The sequence below is a fragment of the Protopterus annectens genome, chromosome 8.part0 (assembly GCF_019279795.1).
Source record: "Protopterus annectens isolate FY-2018-M chromosome 8.part0, PAN1.0, whole genome shotgun sequence".
Lineage (NCBI taxonomy): Eukaryota > Metazoa > Chordata > Ceratodontiformes > Protopteridae > Protopterus > Protopterus annectens.
The window spans coordinates 527,752,272-527,770,453 of record NC_056741.1 but is presented as its reverse complement, the minus strand read 5'-3'; the positions used below and the strand labels follow the sequence as shown (position 1 = coordinate 527,770,453).

The following is an 18,182-nucleotide window of genomic DNA, read 5'->3' as shown; positions in this document are numbered from 1 at the left end:
TGGGTTGTAATAAATGAATGAAGATCAACAACACAGATGGAATGTTATGGTAAGAAAATAACTTCTTTATCTGATGTTGTTAATCTTCATTCATTCATGACTGACAGGACAGAGTCCCTAGCTACTTTATGTCCTGGGAGGCCCTATGAAAGGATATTCCTGAGCACCACTGAGCCAAAGGATGCTCTCCCCCTGGAGACAAAGTCCAATTTGTAATGAGTGATAAATTTATGAAGAGTAGCCCATGTGGCTGCTGCACAACTGTCAAGCACAGAAGCTCTTGAATGGAAGGCAACAGATATTGCAACTGATCTGGTTGTATGTGCTTTGACCTTAGCTGGTAAAAGGACTTTGTTTTGTTGGTAAGCAAAGGAAATACAATCTCTCAGCCATTTAGCTAAAGTTAATTTAGAAACAGGTTTTCCCAATTTTGGTTCTGAGAAGGATAAGAATAATTGGTCAGATTTTCGTAGTGATTTAGTCCTGTCCAAGTAGGAACTTAACTGTCTATGCACATCCAGCAAATTCTGACATTCTCCTTTATTAGAAAAATTGGAGAAGACTGGCAGGTCAATTGACTGATTAAGAGTCAAATCCAAAACTTTGGGCAAGGAGGAGGTGTTAGTCCGAAGTGATACTCTGTCTTTATGGAAAAACATACAAAGGTGCTTTATGCACAAAGCCTGTAGTTCTGATATTCGCCTTGACGAGGTAATTGCTACCAAGAAAACAGTTTTTCAGGCTAAACACTTCATATCACAAGTGTCAGCAGGCTCAAAGGGAGGACAAGTCAAAGACTGCAGAATTAGTGTCAAATTCCAAGGTTCGACTGGTTCCTTGAAGGGTGGTCTAGTATGTGTGATGCCTTTCAAAAAGGTCTTACAGAAACAGTGAGATATCAAAGAGGGGTTCTGGAAGCCATTGTAGAAGTTTGACATAGCCACCAGGTGCACTCGAATAGTGGAAGCTGCCGCTCCCGAATGGCAGAGATTTGATAAATAGTCCAGTACAGAACTAACCAAAGCCAAAAAGAGGTCTAGTCTTTTCTCTCGAGACCAAACTATGAATCTTTTCCATTCGCTGAGATAAAGTTTCCTGGTGGATGGTTTATGGGAAGCCAAAATAATGTTTCGTAAAGGGGAGGATAGATTATTCTGCCTGGCAATTACTGCAAGTGGAGGAACCAAGCTGTCCACTTGAGACTCTATATGTTTGGATGGATCAATCCTTGCGGGTGCAACAGCAATTCCGGAGTTGGATCCAGCATCCATGGTCAGTGACTAGGTGAGGCCAAAGGAAGGGAAACCAAACTTGTCGGGGACAATAAGGTGCAATGAGGATTACTCTGCTTCTCAACCTAAGAGCTTTTTTAATGAATTGTGGGATTAGAGGAAGAGGAGGAAAAGCATAAAGTCGTCCTGCGGGCCAATCGTACATTAAAGTGTCTTTTGGGGACTCCCCCAGAAGGGGGATTAGGGCAAAGTAGCTGGTGCATTTGTGGTTTGCGGAGGACGTGAATAAATCACAGCAAGGCTGGCCCAGCAGCTGAAGATCTTCGCTGCTATGACAAGATTGAGGGACCACTCGTGAGGCAGGAGAATGCATCTGCTCAGCTTGTCTGCAATCACGTTGGAATCCCCGGGAATGTATGTTGTTATAAGAAAGCGGTTGGAAGATATCGCCCATTGCAAAATTCTCATGGCTTCAAGACACGAGTAGGATTAGGTTCCTCGGTTTGTTGATATTCCAGACTTCGGACATGTTCTCCAACTGGATAGCAATTGTCCCTGACGGGAGGACAGATTGGAATGCTTGCAACACTAAAAGCAGAGCCCTCAGCTCTAGAACACTTACATGCAGGTTGACCTCCACATGGGACCAAAGTGCCTTGGACTGTCTTTTCCTGGCAATGCCCCCCCAACCCCATCAGGGATGCGTCCATGGTCACTATGGCCTTGGGCTGAGAGGGTGAGAAGAGATGACTCCATAGGTCCTTTTCTGGTTTCATCCACCAATTTAAGTCTAGCTTGCATCAATTTGTTATGCGGATCAGAAAGGACATAGGATGAGTTAAAGGGACCACTGTGATGCTAGGAGCCACTGTAGGAGTCTCATGTGTAGTCTTTCTAGAGGAACTATAGTAAATCGATGCTGCCATTGATCCTAGTAGCTGATGGACTGCGCGAGCTGAGATCTTGTCCTGAAAGAGTATCACCTGGAGTTGAGACCTTAGTCTTTGCAGCCTGTGAAGTGGAAGGGCGACTAAGCAAGACTGAGTGTCGAAAGTTGCTCCTATGAATTCTAGATTTTGAGTAGGTATCAATTTGGACTTTTCTTTGTTTATTAAGCTTTTTGCTAGCTGTAGGGTGTAATGTAAGGCTAGAAGCAGTAGACGCTTAGTAGGGGTGAAAAGCCAATCATTTAAATACAGAAAAACCCAGAATCCTTGCAGTCTCTAGTGAGCTGTTACCACTGCCATGCACTTGGTGAACACTCTGGGGGCTGTAGAGAGACCAAAGGGCAGCGCTTGGAATTGGTAGTGATTTGCTCCCAGGCAAAAGCGGAGGAATCTCTTGGAGCATTTGTCCATTTTTGTGTGATAATAGACAACCTGGAGATCTATCGAGCACATCCAATCGTCTTTCTCCAGGAATGGGAGGATAGACTGAACCATGACCATCCGGATCCGGAATTTTGTCTGCCTGACAAACCTGTTTAGGATGCTGAGATTCAAAATTGGCCTCCAATCCCCTGTCTTTTTTGGGCACTAAAAAGAACCTAGAGTAAAATCCGGATTCTATCTGGTCTGGTGGGACTGTTTGGATGACTTTTTAGAAGAAGCTTTTGAATTTCTTGAGGAGCTGCATCCCATTGACTGGGTAGAATGACAGGAATTTACCTTTGCAGCTTTGGGAAAATATCGAAAGGGATGTAATAACCTCTGGTAATTATCATCTGCACCCAAGAATCTGTCGTTATGAATTGCCGGGGATATGGTGCAGGGAGAATTGTTCCCAGACTGCTTCCAGAGGTAAGCAATCGGGTTGCTCTTTCTGAGTACTGATAGGGCTGTTCAGAGAAAGAATCTCTAGATCCCCAATTATGCGGATTCCCCTCTACCTCGGAAGGAGAGTCTTCCTGATGAGTCCCCCCCCTCTACCCCATGGGGGGGATCACCACGTGTGTCAGGGAAAGGACCCTGGAATTTCCTGTACCACATCTTTCCACTTTCTGATTCCTAAAGTAGGATCGTTGGGGAGTGGAAAAACACATGCCCACGGCAGACAGGGTCTTGCCATCCTTTTCACACCTGGCTAATGTGTCTTTTACCTTTAAGCCAAAAACAGAGGAAGCATCAACGGGAGCGTTGACAAAGGAAGACTTAAAAGGGTCCGCAAAGTCACATAAGTGCATCCAGGTGTGGCGTCTCATGACTCCTGCACCCGCTGCTCTAGCCGCCCTTTCGGTAGTATGAGAAATCAACCACACGGATGAATAAGATATGGATTCTAGGGTGGCAAGCTGTGCGGTAACTTTGTCACATACCTCATCAGATACTGCTCCTGCTATGGTTTCCAAGAGTTCCATAATCAGGTCTCTCTGGAGACGGTAAAGTGTGCCTAGTATTTCAAGGAATGAATGGCAAAAGTCAATGAAACATACACTCATTTCCCTAGTTTGACCATCGTCCGAGACTCCCTGTTTGGAGGGCAGACAGAACTCTCCTTGGCGAGTTCTTTCCTAGTGGCCGCCGCCACCTCCATAGCGTCTGCTGCCAAGCCTTTGGATCAATGAGGGTGATCCTCTGGAGGGGACAGAATTTTGTCCGTCTCCGGGGGGGTAGGCTCAATGGTGTCAGGACTCTTCCAGGCACACAGCACGATGAGTTGAACTAGATAATCTGCAGATGGGGTCAACCAGGAAGTAGAGGGTTGAGCAAAGAAAGCCTGCAAGAATACAAACTCATCAGAGGAAGGGTTGGAGGGCTTCCAGTCTCCCGGCTGTTTTAAGATTTCTAGTATATCCCCAAAGGAGACATCTTCAGGGGGTGACCGTGGGGGCCCTTCCCCCTCATCATAGTCTGTATCTTCGGTAAGGGATTCTTCAGTGGAATCCATGTGCTTCCTCTTGCACAATCTCTTACAGGGCGGCTCCTCAGCGGGTGCATCTGAAGTGGACTCCAAAGAGAAGGTGCCCTGTGGTAGGGTATCTTGAGATTCTCATGCTCAATGTCCCAGGGTAAGTGGACTGTGTCAGCTGCGGTTTAGAGAACATGTATATTGTGGCATTCTGGCACTGAAGGAACCCAGCTGTGAACCTGCTGAGACGAGTGCCCTCTCCATCACCTGGAAAGCAGGCCTGCCCAAAGAGGGATGGGGGCCCAGAACCCAGAAAGACAACCTCGGAACCGGGGTTACACCCACTCCAATGAACCCACCACTAGGGAGGGAGCTGCGACAGGACTCAGAGCAATCAAAGCACCAGAACCATAGATGGCACCGTAGAAAAAACAAGGCCATACTAGGGGTCACGGTGCCGACACACTAGTCACGATCTCGAGGATGGGTTAGCTCCGGCTGAGTTGAGGACCATAGACATGCAAGATCTACAAATGGAACCAAAGAAGCTGGAACTGGGATAGGCATTGGCATAAAGGGCTCAAATACCTGCAGGGAGGTTGAAGGAGGAATATATGTCAGAGTCTTTGAAGAAAATTCCTCGGCTCTGGGTAGAAGGAATGACTTAGAAAAAGTAGAAATTCCTCTAGCCACAGGGAGCTGATCCACGAGTCTCACTATGTCGAGCTCCGAAAGGTTCCAGGTGGAGCGGGTCGACATCACCAATGGAGAATCAGGCTGTTCAAGAAATGGACTCAATTGTTGTCTGAGAAAAAGGATCTACAGACAGGGAATATTGGGTTTGAGCCAAGGTCTCCCCATTAGACACCATGTGGTCAAAGGACCAGAAGGTTGCTTTGAAGGGGGAGTAATGACCTGAATTGGGGAGACTATTTTTGGTGCCGAGAGGGGCAGTGGTACCATAGCGGTGGTCAGTACCATAGGTACTTTAGACATAAAATCGGTTCCGTAGCCGAGGATGGCACCACAGATGCAGTTTTAGGCTCCAATGCAGAGATAGGTGCAGAAGTCAATTCTGGATATTTTGGCTTCATGGGGAACTAGTAGATTTAGATCCACTAGTATGAGGAGAGGATGTAACAGACCGACTCCTCTTCTTATGTTCCTTTTTAGGAAGGATTGAGACCTCCACCTCAGATAATGCCTCCGAGAAAGGCTTTTTCAAGAGACCCTTTAATATTAATTTGTCCTTTCTCTCAGCCAATGTGTGGGTGCTAAATCCCTTAATAGTTTGCATGGGGGGGGGTTGAATTTTTAAGTGTGAAACACCAATGCAAAAAACACAAGACAAATGTCTGTTGGAATTTGGCATTTTCCTGCTACACTTATCACACTGTTTAAACCCTATTGCCCCTTTCTTATCAGCAATTATCACAAACGGTCTACAATTCAAATACCAAGCCACAACAACAATTAGGGAAAGGCCCTGTCAGAACAGCAGTAGGCGAAAACAGAGATACACACACATTGTCAAGGAACAAAAGACTGATTTTTTTTTTTTTTATTACCAACAATGGTAATAAAGAATACCCAGCAGTAAAAGGAAGGAAAGAAAAGGGGGGGGATACCAACAATGGTATTAATTACCACAGAGGTAAGGGTGGGGCCTGTACCAGCATGGTACAAACAGATATCAAGAATTGGTAAGAAATATGGAAAAAAAATCACTCACGCAGATAGAAAAAGGTAAGCAAACTATCAACAACTACTAGTAGTAATATTAGAAGGGAAAAATCTCAAAGGTAGCAAAAATATTATTGAAAAAGGAATAGAAAATCTAAACCACTAAGCTGAAGAGCTGGCCTGATGTGTCTTGATACTCTACTTGGCAAATGAGATCTGAGATGATACAGAGAGGGGCACTATGGGTAAGCTTAGCTCAAGAGTTTTTTTGGCTGGTGCGAGCATGTTATAATGGCAGAGTCTGTTCAGATGACGGAACAGATACCCATCAGTCTTGAATGAATGAAGATTAACAACATTAGATGACAACTTTTACCAAGGAAAATTTGTTTCAAGTTACCTTTAACAATTTTTTTTTTAATCAGAAATAAAAACTACTGCACCTGCTAAAAAGTTAAATCCTACATGACAGCCCCCCCAGCTTAAAATGAACAATTTCACAAAAAAAATTCACTTTGTCATAAAAATAAAAAAGTGGAAATCCCCCCCCCAAAGGGAACTTATCTGCCCAACAACAGAACAGCATTAGTGACCACCAACCCTCGAAAGCCTATAAGAGGAGGAGTACTCTTAAGTGGCAGGAAGGGTCTGAAGAGCCTGGCACCCAAACCACTCTTTCTTCATCTTTGTTCAATTTGATTAATGGTTTGGGTAAGTGGAGGGAGAATCCTGAGTGGATTCATTATCAAGGGTAAGCTTAGCTACTTAAGCTTTGTAAGCTGTCCAGATGTTTTAGCCTTAGCAGGATGTAATCCAGATAGCTAAGGCTACTGCTGCAACAATGATCAAATGATTAACATCTTTGACACAGTTCACTCTGGTGACAAAATGACTGACAAGAGTAACACAATTCATATACATGTAACCATATATACTACTTACAATTACATTCATGTATGTATGTATGTATGTGCAACTGTGAACATTTTGCATGTGTTGCTCAGGATTGTGGTAAAAAAAATTATCAGTAACTAACCAAGTCACTTAAAAAAAGAAGAATAAAATAATAAATTAAAACTAATGCTGACATTCAAGTTTGACGTAAACTAGTACATTCTGTGAAATGTTGTAATCTTCACTTGACAATAAACCATACGTTTCCTACAGTCAAAACATCACATCACCAACTTGCCCTTTATAATGTATGCTTTTTCCTTCTTAATTTCAGTTGCGTTCACTTACCTTCCACCGTAAGAAGAGTATATTCATAATTGCCAAGAGAGGACAGGGCCCGTTCTCACTTTGCATGATAACTGGAGTCCGCTCACCCTTCCAGTTAATCCACTTCACATAGTAGTAAGTGGTCAATGGATCACCAACTGGTAACTTTGAAAGAGTACTGACAGAACATGCTCCTCCAGTGTCAGATGATCCAGATGGTTCACATGCATCATAGTCAGAGGACTCTGGGCAATTATCACTGCTCTGATCCTGGCTGCTCATTACCTCAACTGGCGGATCTTTACTATTCACATTCTTTGCAAACAGGTGTTCTGATTTGTCCAATTCAATCCCTTTGGTTCCATCAATGGAGATGGACAATGATGATTCAGCCTCACAAATATTTTGAAGTATTTCCACAGACTTTGCCTCTGCCTTCTTTTCAAGATTTTGATCTTGTTCAATCAGAGGCCTTTCTCTGGTTTCCCCTTCAATAATCCCATTGTCTTTGTTAGTTAAAGTAATAGCTTTATCTGATTCAGACATCAGGGGACCTGCCTCATTCTCTAAAACATTTTCTCCTAAGACAATATTATCATGCCCCCCTTCACTGCCTTGCTTCAAGCCAGCAGGTTTACTACGATCAACAACCTCTGAGCTTTCAAGATTAGGACATTCTACATTTACTGCTTCCTCTTCATAATTTTTTTTCTCTTCCTCATGAACCACCTGAGCTTCCATTTTTAAACAGGCAGTGTTTTTGAAACTGAGAAACAAATATATGTCCTTACAATAATGCAGTGTTATTTCCAGGCACTACTGAGAAAAACTTTGCATTTGATTCCAATGTCTAAAATTACAGCATGAAATCATACTAATTGCTCAATTCTGTTTGGTCTTTTACATTACAAAACTAAGATCGGTTTACAAAATGAAGCCTTATTGCAAAGAAGATGACATTGTGCCCTTCATATTTGCTTCTAAAAAGTTTAAGTTTTTTGTACAAAACTTTCCTAAAGAGCCTATTTATAGCAAGTTGCATTAATAAGAACTGACCAATAAAAATCCTGTAAATCACACTTTTTAATTTTAAATTAAACCAAATTAGAGTAACCTATCTTCATTTAGCCAGCTTCCGGCTATTAAAACATTTAAGAAGCCTCTTTTTTGCATCATTCAGCAATCATAATCTGATTTCTGTTAGCATTTCTGTATACTTTTTCAGCCATCAATGCATATCAATTGTCAAAGCTCTGGTTCCTCCATTTCAATTAAACTTATTTCTTAAACTTCTAAATACTACAGCTTTCTACCATCAAGCTTTATAACACATTACTACTAGACACTATTAAAATTAATGTATCAGCAGTTACTGAATCAGAACCAGATACCATTTTAATATATAAAATGGTTACACTGTACGTTCTTGATTAACTAGAGTCCCACCCACCTACAGTCGTCTTCTACCCTCAGCTCTCAAGACCCTTTTTTAAGTAACCAGACTTATACATTCTTCTTCCTAAGTAACAGGTGTTAAACCGCTCGCTTCACATTCACTTCTCCACTGCTCTTCTCTCTCTCTTTCTCCCACTTGCTCCACTAATTCCTCCACTCTCTTTGAAGTCAAACTCTTCTCAGTCTGTCTTTTCTTCTCTTCAACCAGGCTTCTTCAGGCAGCAGAGTAGTGACTGCATTGAAGCAAGATGGCCTATTAAAACAAAAAAATACACATGGTAAATTGCATTCCTTTTTTTTTCAACAAGCTTCAACAAAGTTTCTTAAAGTGTATTGGTCACTTTTGAAAGCATCACTGTTTCAGTATTAATTTTTTTTCCATTTATATTCCTCATGATAATGATGCAAGGTTGTTTTGCAAAAATGAAGATTGCAGAGTGCTGTTTGACTTTAGTTTCACTGTTTAACCACACCCACAAAATTATGTCATGGTAGGTACTGGACAACAATTTAAATACACCTGCAAGTTCAAGTTAAACAAAGTTTAAGTTAAACAAAACAAAGTTCAAGTTAAACAAAACAATCTGCCTCATTACAGGAGCAACTTCTTACTTACATTGTGGTTTCAATACTATATCATTGCATGTTAACGTTCAATATGATGTGCTCCAGCTACAAGAATTAATTAAAAAGAGGTCTTTCTAGATAGTAGACAACTACTACTACTATTGATGCATGTAGCAAAGAAATACATTAGCTTACACATTCAGGTAGTGAAGCATTCTGGGTTTAAGTCTTTCATGATAATATAGCTGGGATTTTCAGTTCTGTACCTTCTACTCTTGTACAGAGGCTGAAAGCTTAATATGGAGCTGGCAACCACATACTTCTGTATTTCCACTTCCATTGTAATCTTGTATACATGCCTGTTCATGATGGTCCCAATTCTACAGCTTAAGATAAAGCATACTGTATTCTGGTGGGATGACTTTCTTTCTACAATATATATTATCAGACATAACAGAATCCATGAGTAAAATAAGACTACTTCTCAGACATTCAGTACCAAATTACTAAACCATAAAACAAATGTAGAATGATGGCTTCAGATACACTTACTGAATATGCCAGGGCATCAAACATGCAAAACTGTACACTTGGGCAAGTAAGAGTAAGGTACCAGCAAGGGAGGAGCATATGCTAACTATGAAGAAAAACAATGTCAACTGCCCACCACAAGGACTGCTGATCGCTTCTCATGGCCAAATGTGGAAAAAAATAATAAAAGATATCTTCTTTGAAGAAAAAAAAAATAGTTACAGCCTTAATCAGCAACTTACTGAATGAAACTAAAGGCAGCTTTTAAAAATAAATTAACCAAAGAACTGAAGCACTGAACGGTTAAAAACAATTCTAAAACTGGCACTAATAAAAGCTAGCAAATTAATCCACGCAATTGTTTTCTTCCGGATAAATTTTTCACTTTACTCAAGAATACATAAACAGCATTAAATTTTCCGCAGCTAGTAACATATGTATCAAAAAAAACTTGGATTAAAAAATAAATAATGATCAAGAATAAAAACAGCCAAATGACTGCTTTTGCCCTGCAAATAAAGAATTCTTCAGATCTAAAACAGATTTTAAGTATTTACAACATAATCTGAAACATAAACACCTTCCTGTATCTGCAAGCTGGAAGAGGACTTCCCAGGCTATGTGAGGAAGACCACAGGAAAAATAACCAATGCACTTTTGGTCTTGTCCTTATCAATAAAATGTTAACTGGGTATAAGCGGAACACTGACTTGACAAGTAATATGTTCTCCCCACCATTTCTGCCTACAAGTAATTACCTCAAAACTGGAAAATGATAGTGACACCTACCCAAGTGAGATAAATCAGAGAAATCCTAAGTTTAGTACTCAACAATAATTACATACATTTTTCTGGCTCCTGGTACAAGCAAGCATTAATTACCATGGGAGCAGCAATGGCCCCAGCCTAGCAAACAGTACACTTACCTACTGGGAGGACAGACAGAAAGAGGTCTACACCTGCAAGATTCAACCACCACTTGATTTGTTATTACCACTTTATTAATGACATTTTCACTGCATAGAATGTAAATAATGGAGAAGTTGTTGTCTTTTGGCTTTTCCTGGTTAGGGGTCGCCACAGCGGAACTCCGTTCTGCTAATGATTGGCAGCAGATTTTGACGAAAGCCGAGGTGCCAGCTCGACGTTCAACCTTCAAAGGCACGCCCATTTACGCATGTCTTTCGAACGCCCACCCAACTGCGGGGAGGACATGGAGACTCCACACAGAAGGCACTCCCCGCAGTCCAGCCGAGGATCGAACGGGAGAACCTCTTGCTGTGAGGCAACAACGCTACCGCTACACCACCCCGGATGTAAATAATGGAGAAGAATTTGCTGAATTCATTAACTACATGGAACGAACAAATGCCTCCTACACAGGGTAAAGTTCCACTTCTGGACATGACCAAATACAGACAGAAAAAAATGGGCTCCTGCTTACATATTTTGTACATCAGCCATCAAGATTTAGTCAATACTTGTCAGCCAGCAGCATGCACAACTTTACTACTGACTTCAATGTTTCAACAAGAAATTGGAAAACTTATAGGCATGTTCAAAGATAGGGGGTACCCTATGAGACTTTTGGTCAGGACGAGAAATGAGGTAACCAAGGCTAGACCCACGAAATTCAAACCCATTTTAAGAGAGTGAACAAATTTCTGTTAACAACAAAAATCATGGGTTATTTGGTGGGCATGCCTTGGTAATGCAATATAACCATCTTACCCCTCTGATTGTGTCCGGAGTACATTCTGTATGGAATGGGGTATTTGACCTTGAGTATAGATCAAAACTTGGGAGACAAACCCAAAATAGTGTACAGTAGGGGTAGAAACATCAACAATTTGTTGGAAAGACATGACAGAGATCTCATGGTTGGCTATAGAGCAAAAATGAGCAAATATTGGTCACGTAAAGTATGTAAATGTATTAATGATGGGCCTTATTTAGAGATCTCAGGTTACCATAGGAACTTACAGTGCCCGGGTCATTGCAATTGCAACACTGATATGGTGGTATACTTGGGAAAATGTGTAACCTGCCCAGTGTTCTACGTGGGTAAAACCACAAGACGACTTTGGGACAGGATTGCTGAACACGTTGAGACATTAAGAATAAAAAGGATGTTAGTGCTTTGTACATGCACAGCACTAGATGTAACAATTTTAGAAGATTTATATTCTTCGTCATCGAATGCGTATTACTGAATGAAAGAGGGGGCAATCCAAAATTTGATATTGAAATCAAGGAAACACTGCGGCAATGAAGACTTAATGCCAAAATATTTCTTGGCATTAACGAATACATTTCTACTGTTCCCATTTTAAAACAAAAAAGAAAACAATGTTGATGGTGATTCAAAGGGTGATGTTTAATATTGTACTATAGTTTAGGAGATTAAGCTGAATTATTGTGTTGTTGTTTTACAATACGTTTCCTACAAATAGTACTATGTATGTATGTATAAAAATTAGGGATAGTGTTAAGGTGTTTTGGTATTTATGCATTTTTATTCATTATTTTATTTTTTTACATTGTGAATAGTGGAGTAGTCATTTTTAATTAGATAATAAGGGTGTAACAGGAAGTGAATTTAGAAGGTTGGCTATAAATTGTGAATAGGTTAGTTGTACTATGACTCTGATGATGCCTATGGATAGGTGAAAGCGCATTTATGTCTTGCCACTGTTTTTTACAGTTTACTACTGTGTTGTCTACTGTTCAAGATTAAAAGTGTTCGTTTTTTTAACTCCGGACCAGCCTTGTGGTTGTTTCTTACATTTAGTAGACTTTAAGACTGGTTAATGGTTCATAAAAAAAAAAAAAAAAAAAAAAGAGAACCAAAATGCTCCCCATAGCCCTAACTTGATATACCAACTCAATGATTGCACAAAACAAGATGATGTAAACATTTCCTAAAACAAAGAAATCACCATCAGTGCACACAGAGAAACTGAACTAGCAGTGATTACCAATGATAAATGGTCATCAGTGTTTTGATCCTTGGCATCTTGCGACTCTGGCATTCTTCATTCAGGGAATGTGCACTTGACCACTCAGAGAAGCATGAGGCAACGGTCATTCATTAAGGATTCTTCCCTTTAAATATATTACTGTGTTATACATTCTTTGGCATAATCCAGTTAAATATGTCCTATGTTTTACTATGGCAGGCAGCTGTAAGAAGAAACACATACAATCTATAAGTATTGCGTCTGTCAAATATATAGAAAATTGCACTGGTTTAAGTTTATAGTCTCTCTTAAGACAATAAGACTTTTCCACTACCATCACATAACTAAAAAAATTAAAGCTCAGCAAGTACTAAACTGGCCATTCGGTATAAGGTTTTACTGTATTTAAGAAAGAGACCACATTGTACACAAGAAAGGTTCAACCTTCCAAAGTTGCATAATTCAGAGACAACATCTTCTTAAGAGTTTATAGGTTCATAAGAGATTACTAGGCTAACAACGTACGAGGCCTTAAAAGCCTAGCCAACATAGCCAGATTTTACCTAATATACGGCCTTCGGGGGAAACAGGATGACATAGGTTTATGCCAATACCTTGAGTATTTTATAGATTGCCCCCTGTCCATAAGTTACATAGGTACTACACCAGGTGTCAATTTGTAATTCTCCATCCACCGAGCCAAACATTTGAAGACAGCCATGGAAGGACTTTGCTCATCATGAATAGGAAGCCTGTTTCAAAGAAGGGGCAATCTTTGAGACACATCTCTCTCTCCAGAATGTTTTGTTTTAGTTGCCAAGTTTGGAATGGGTCACCCTTATCCCGTTTGTCTTGTGGATGCACAGCAGCTCCATCAAGGCTGGATCTGAGAGTGCCTTATAGGTCAGGCATAGAGTATCCCTTAATAGTTGGCAGGAGACACAATAAAGGGATAGGCCTTTTAGTCTATCCACATAGGACATCTTGTTTACACACTATGTTTTTTATGACGAGGCTCTGAGATCACTCCAGCTGTTAAGTGCCGAGTCAAGTATATGCCAAATGGCACACTGTACCAGATTATTGGACTAATAGGGGCTGAACACAGTTGGACTATAATTTCCGTGGATCTGGGTGCCATACCTTTACTTCTAAGTTGTGCCTCATGGAAGGACTTCCTCATCACTGTGGGCACATGGCGGTCAAAGTTCAGGCTACTATCTGTGTACCTAGATCTCTGACCTCTGAATCTACTCACAAGGGTTTACTATTAATGTTGTCGCAGGGGTACTTTACTTCCCAAAGGGTAAGATAATGCAATTGGGTTTTTTTTGTACTTCATTTTAGGCTATGGCTTTGGCACCAATCATTTGTCTGATTTGGACCCTCCTGAAAGATATCTACATTGTTGGAGGATTCAATGACCGTCCCCAGCTTGCAGTCATCAGCAAACATAGACATCCAGAAACTCTCCCCATTAGACTTGACTTCAGAGAAGTAAATTCCAAACAGGAGTGATCCTAGCACTGAGCCCTGTGGCACACCACTTGTTACTGACCTTTTACTGGATCTGGATTCACCAATTTTAACCACGTGTCCTGTCTGTGAGCCAATTGGCTGCTTATCTGGTGACATAAGGATTTATACCCAGTTTTGCAAGTTTATTTATAATACCAGACTGGTGAATTGTGTCAAATGCCTTGGTCAGGTCGAAGTAAAAGGTATGTATTGTTTTACTCTCATCCATGGTCTTAGAGACTTTCTCAAAGAAATCCACCAGATTCAGTAGGCATGACTTGTCCTTGACAAAGCCAAATTGGCTCGCGTACAGTGTTTGGAGGTTCCCTATGTCATTACTCATCAAGTCCTTGCTTATTTTTTTCCATGGACTTACATAACAGACTACTCAAACCTATGGGTCTGTAACTTCCAGGGTCAGTTGATGGTCCGCCTTTATACGGGTGGATGACTGTTGTTGTCCTTCACTCTATCGGGACAAAGCCTGTCTGGAGGCTGTGGTTAAATGGAGATCCTAATGGGCCTGACAGGTTCCGATTTAAAGTTGTTTAAGAGACAGCCTGTTATATCGTTGGGTCCCACTGAAGCAATGTTTTTTAGCATTACAAAGCGCATTCGAAACCTGCTCTTTGGTGATAATTGGCATGGGAGTGGTGGAGAGCATTTCTTGGGGAGAAATGGGGGTAAAGAAAAAGTGAAATGCGAGATGAATCGGCCAATAAATTTGCTACAGTGATGCCACCTACAACTAATTCCGCACATTGTTGGGTGATGCCCTTAAAGATTGCAGACATAACTAAAAAATGCCTTACGGTTATCCTTGGCTTTGGAAGGTATTTTTAACAAAGTTTGCTTTCAGAAACTTTACTAGCTCCCTGATTCGCTTGTTTAGACTAGACTAATGAGGACATTCTGCTTTACTGTACACATTCCTCTCTTTCTTTGACAGAATTTTCTTCCTTTTCATTTACAACCTATTAATACCTAGGTTCCAGCGCAGTGACTTGTTACTGCAGTTTGACCTGGGTTTATTTTGGTCTAGTGCTGTCAATTCTATACAGTTGTTTGTTGCACAGGACTTTTATGTATGCCTTTGCATAGGTTTCTGTGTTTTCTGGATTTGTTAGGGCTTGGAAACTAGCTATGCCGTCACTTAATAGGTGGTAGTTTGCTTTAGTAAACTTCTTAAAGTTTTTTGGGTTAGGTCGGAGCTTTTACCTTTATTTCAAGGGAGAATGCTTTGTGAATCGATCTTACTAGTGAGGACATCACAAGGGGGGGGGGGGTGCAGCACTCTCCCATATTTGCTAGCACCAAATCTAGAACATTTGCTCCCCTAGTTGGAGTGCAGACTAGTTGCTCCAGGGCATTTGAATTTACAAAGTCAAGAAACCTTTAAGTCTGCATGTTAGTAGTTATACCTCACAAACCAAACAAACAAGTAAAAAGCTATGAAGGCAACGACTCCAAAAAGCAAGGAACAGGCAGGATGCCAAATAACCCCTTTTAATACGTGAGCGCTTTCGGCAAAGGAAAATTCCCTCGCCTTCTTCAGACAAAGTTAAAACAATTAAAGGCTTTAATTGCCATGTTAAATACTTAAATTAATAATAACATCACAATGACTTTCCAACATTTAAAGGCATATTAAATATTGGCATTAAAACACCATTTACATAGAAAAGTTGGCTAAAAGTAAAAGCCAGTCACTTTTTAAAAAACATTCCATACTAAATTCATAAGCTAAAATGTATATATTTAGTTAAACTAAGGCAAAAGGGCAAATAAATAACAAGCAGGAATTCAAATTGATTATAAATACATAAATACTTTGAAGCATGAAAAATGACCATGTATATGAAAAGTGCATGAATGCACGTATATAAAATGTATTACTCAAACCCATGTTAATAACATGATGTGTATAATGCATAAAGTGCTGATCAGATACTACTATTATATCAGTACTATATAATGCATTTTTATATGAAAAATCCAAAAATTAATTTCCTTTGCCGAAAGCGCTCACGTATTAAAAGGGGTTATTTGACATCCTGCCTGTTCCTTGCTTTTTGGAGTCGTTGCCTTCATAGCATGTTAGTAGTTATGTATGCCTCCCTGTTAATGGAGGAGTAGTTAAAATCACCACGAGTATGGTATACAATTGGAGAGTGAGTGAGTCAAGTAACTTCAAATATGTTGTATGGGTTTCCTGGTTCATGGTGGAGGACTTTTAACTAGCAAGAATATAGTAATGGATTTTCCCATGGTTAGTTGGACATGGAGTAGCTCAAGCATGTCATATTGTTTGACTAGCTTTGAGGTGCGCTTATCCTTTATACAAATAGATACACCTCCGCCTTTTGCACTTTCATTTTCAGTGGGCAGTTGTAACATATGAAATATGTCTTAGACATGCAGTGCCAAAGTGCTTTCCATTGCTTTGAACCATGTTTCAGTAAATGCACACATCAGTATTCTCCAAGGTGAGGACAGCTTCCAGGGAGCGCAGTTTCTTGTTGAGACTCCTAACTTTGAGCAGTAAGACCTTTAGCTTGGCCTGAGTAGCTTTTATGTTGGAAGGCTGGTCTGTTTAGCAATGTCAAAAAGGTACTATGGGGTCGACAAACCTCTCAACTGTTCAGATTTTCACAGAAAGTTCAGATCTTTGGTCTTTTCATCATAAAATGAGATTTTCTGGAGTTTTCTGGAAAATCGGTGATGACTGAATGTATGAAACAATGACAGGCATTTGAGCTTCAGACTTCATATCCTTCAGAAAATGTATAGTAACACAAGACCTTTTATTCTAGCAAGTTTCTAAGTTTATAAGAGCAATATTTAAAATCTCTGTCTCAATTTTTGGGGCTTTGTCCACATATTATATTATGCTTTGTCCAGATTTTTGTGCCAACAGGTTGAGAGCTATGGGGGTAGATAATAAAGTTTTGGCCAATATCAGAAAGCCTAGAGGTGACAGATGAACACCATCCCTGGCAAAGAAATATCTCCTGTTAATAATGCCTTCCCAGGCTGACCAGTATTAGAGTTCTTTGGAATGACACCAGTAGCTAAGCCAATTGTTAAAATTGATCATTTTCTGTTGCTGTTGTGGCATCATCCTTGGAGATGGCAGAAATTTACTCAGTGCTAGGCTCATACCTGCCTGTGACACAAAGTGGAACCTGTGTGTTGAGAGACAGCCTTACAAGACTATCTGCAAATATATAGAGCTGAGTATATTTTTTTGTACTATAGAGCTAAATTGTTGCTTAGATATCTGTTGTCTTACTGTTCTGCAAATATACAGAGATCAGTATATATTTTTTTGGTTTTATAATTTGCATTCTGATTCCTCACATCTCTGTTGAAACTTTTCCCCATCCCCCCTCCCTGTTCTTGGTTGTAGTTTAAATTTGGTGGCTTTTGCAGTGCCCGCCCCACTGTAGATTTGATCTAGGACACTCCCCCAGTCCCACCTCTTTACCGCATTCTACCTAATAAACCCTTTCTGCACTTTCTTTTAGTCCTTTTTAATTTATTTACATTTTTTCAAACTGTGTGTGGACTAATATTACTACATACTCAAGTGTGCCAGCTTGCACTGCATGTGAATTCTTTTTACTACTGTTTTTGCTACTTTTCTGAAAAAAATAAAAAATTGTAAGCCCATTTCCTACCTTTCCTGTAATTAGTGTTCCAGATACAGATTTGCTGTATCCAGGACTATTTGTAAGCTTCTGAGCCCCCAAGCCTTTCTGTGTTGGAGGGAAGCCTTCTAGCTTATCAGTGGGAGTGGTAAGCACTAGTTAACCTGTCTACCACATAGGCAGTGGTTCTGGCCCAGAATTTGTAGCTACTGGCCGTTTGGGCGGTCTTCCATCTCTCTCAACTATCTGATTTGAAGGCCTGCATTTGCATTTGTTTCTGTCCTGTAACTCCTGGGACCATCTCATTTGCTCACTCAAAAAAAAATTATATGCTTTTACTGTATTTGTGTTTCTTCCTACTTTATTTTGCTTTTGTGTCATCTTAAAAGTACTCAGTTGTATTTATTACTGCTTGGTGTAACTCATTCTAAGAATTTTAGTTTAAGCACTTGGGCTTCAGACCAGTTGTTTTACATTAGGAAGGTTTGTGGTCTGCACTATGGTGGCAGGACAGGTAG

General features: G+C 40.4%; 1 protein-coding gene across 5 annotated transcripts in view; it reads right to left on the bottom strand.

Annotated features, from left to right (window-relative positions):
* MINDY1 (MINDY lysine 48 deubiquitinase 1) overlaps nucleotides 1–18,182 on the bottom strand; it is a 578,575-nt gene that overhangs the window by 508,614 nt on the left and 51,779 nt on the right. For 4 of the 5 annotated variants that reach the window (XM_044080036.1, XM_044080037.1, XM_044080035.1 and 1 more), the window contains exon 2: nucleotides 7,005–8,691. In XM_044080036.1, coding sequence (XP_043935971.1) covers nucleotides 7,005–7,724 — 720 coding nt within the window. In that variant the 5' untranslated portion in view covers nucleotides 7,725–8,691. Of the gene's footprint in view, nucleotides 1–7,004; nucleotides 8,692–12,514; nucleotides 12,720–18,182 lie in introns of all 5 variants that reach the window. The other variant, XM_044080034.1, reaches the window with a different exon arrangement.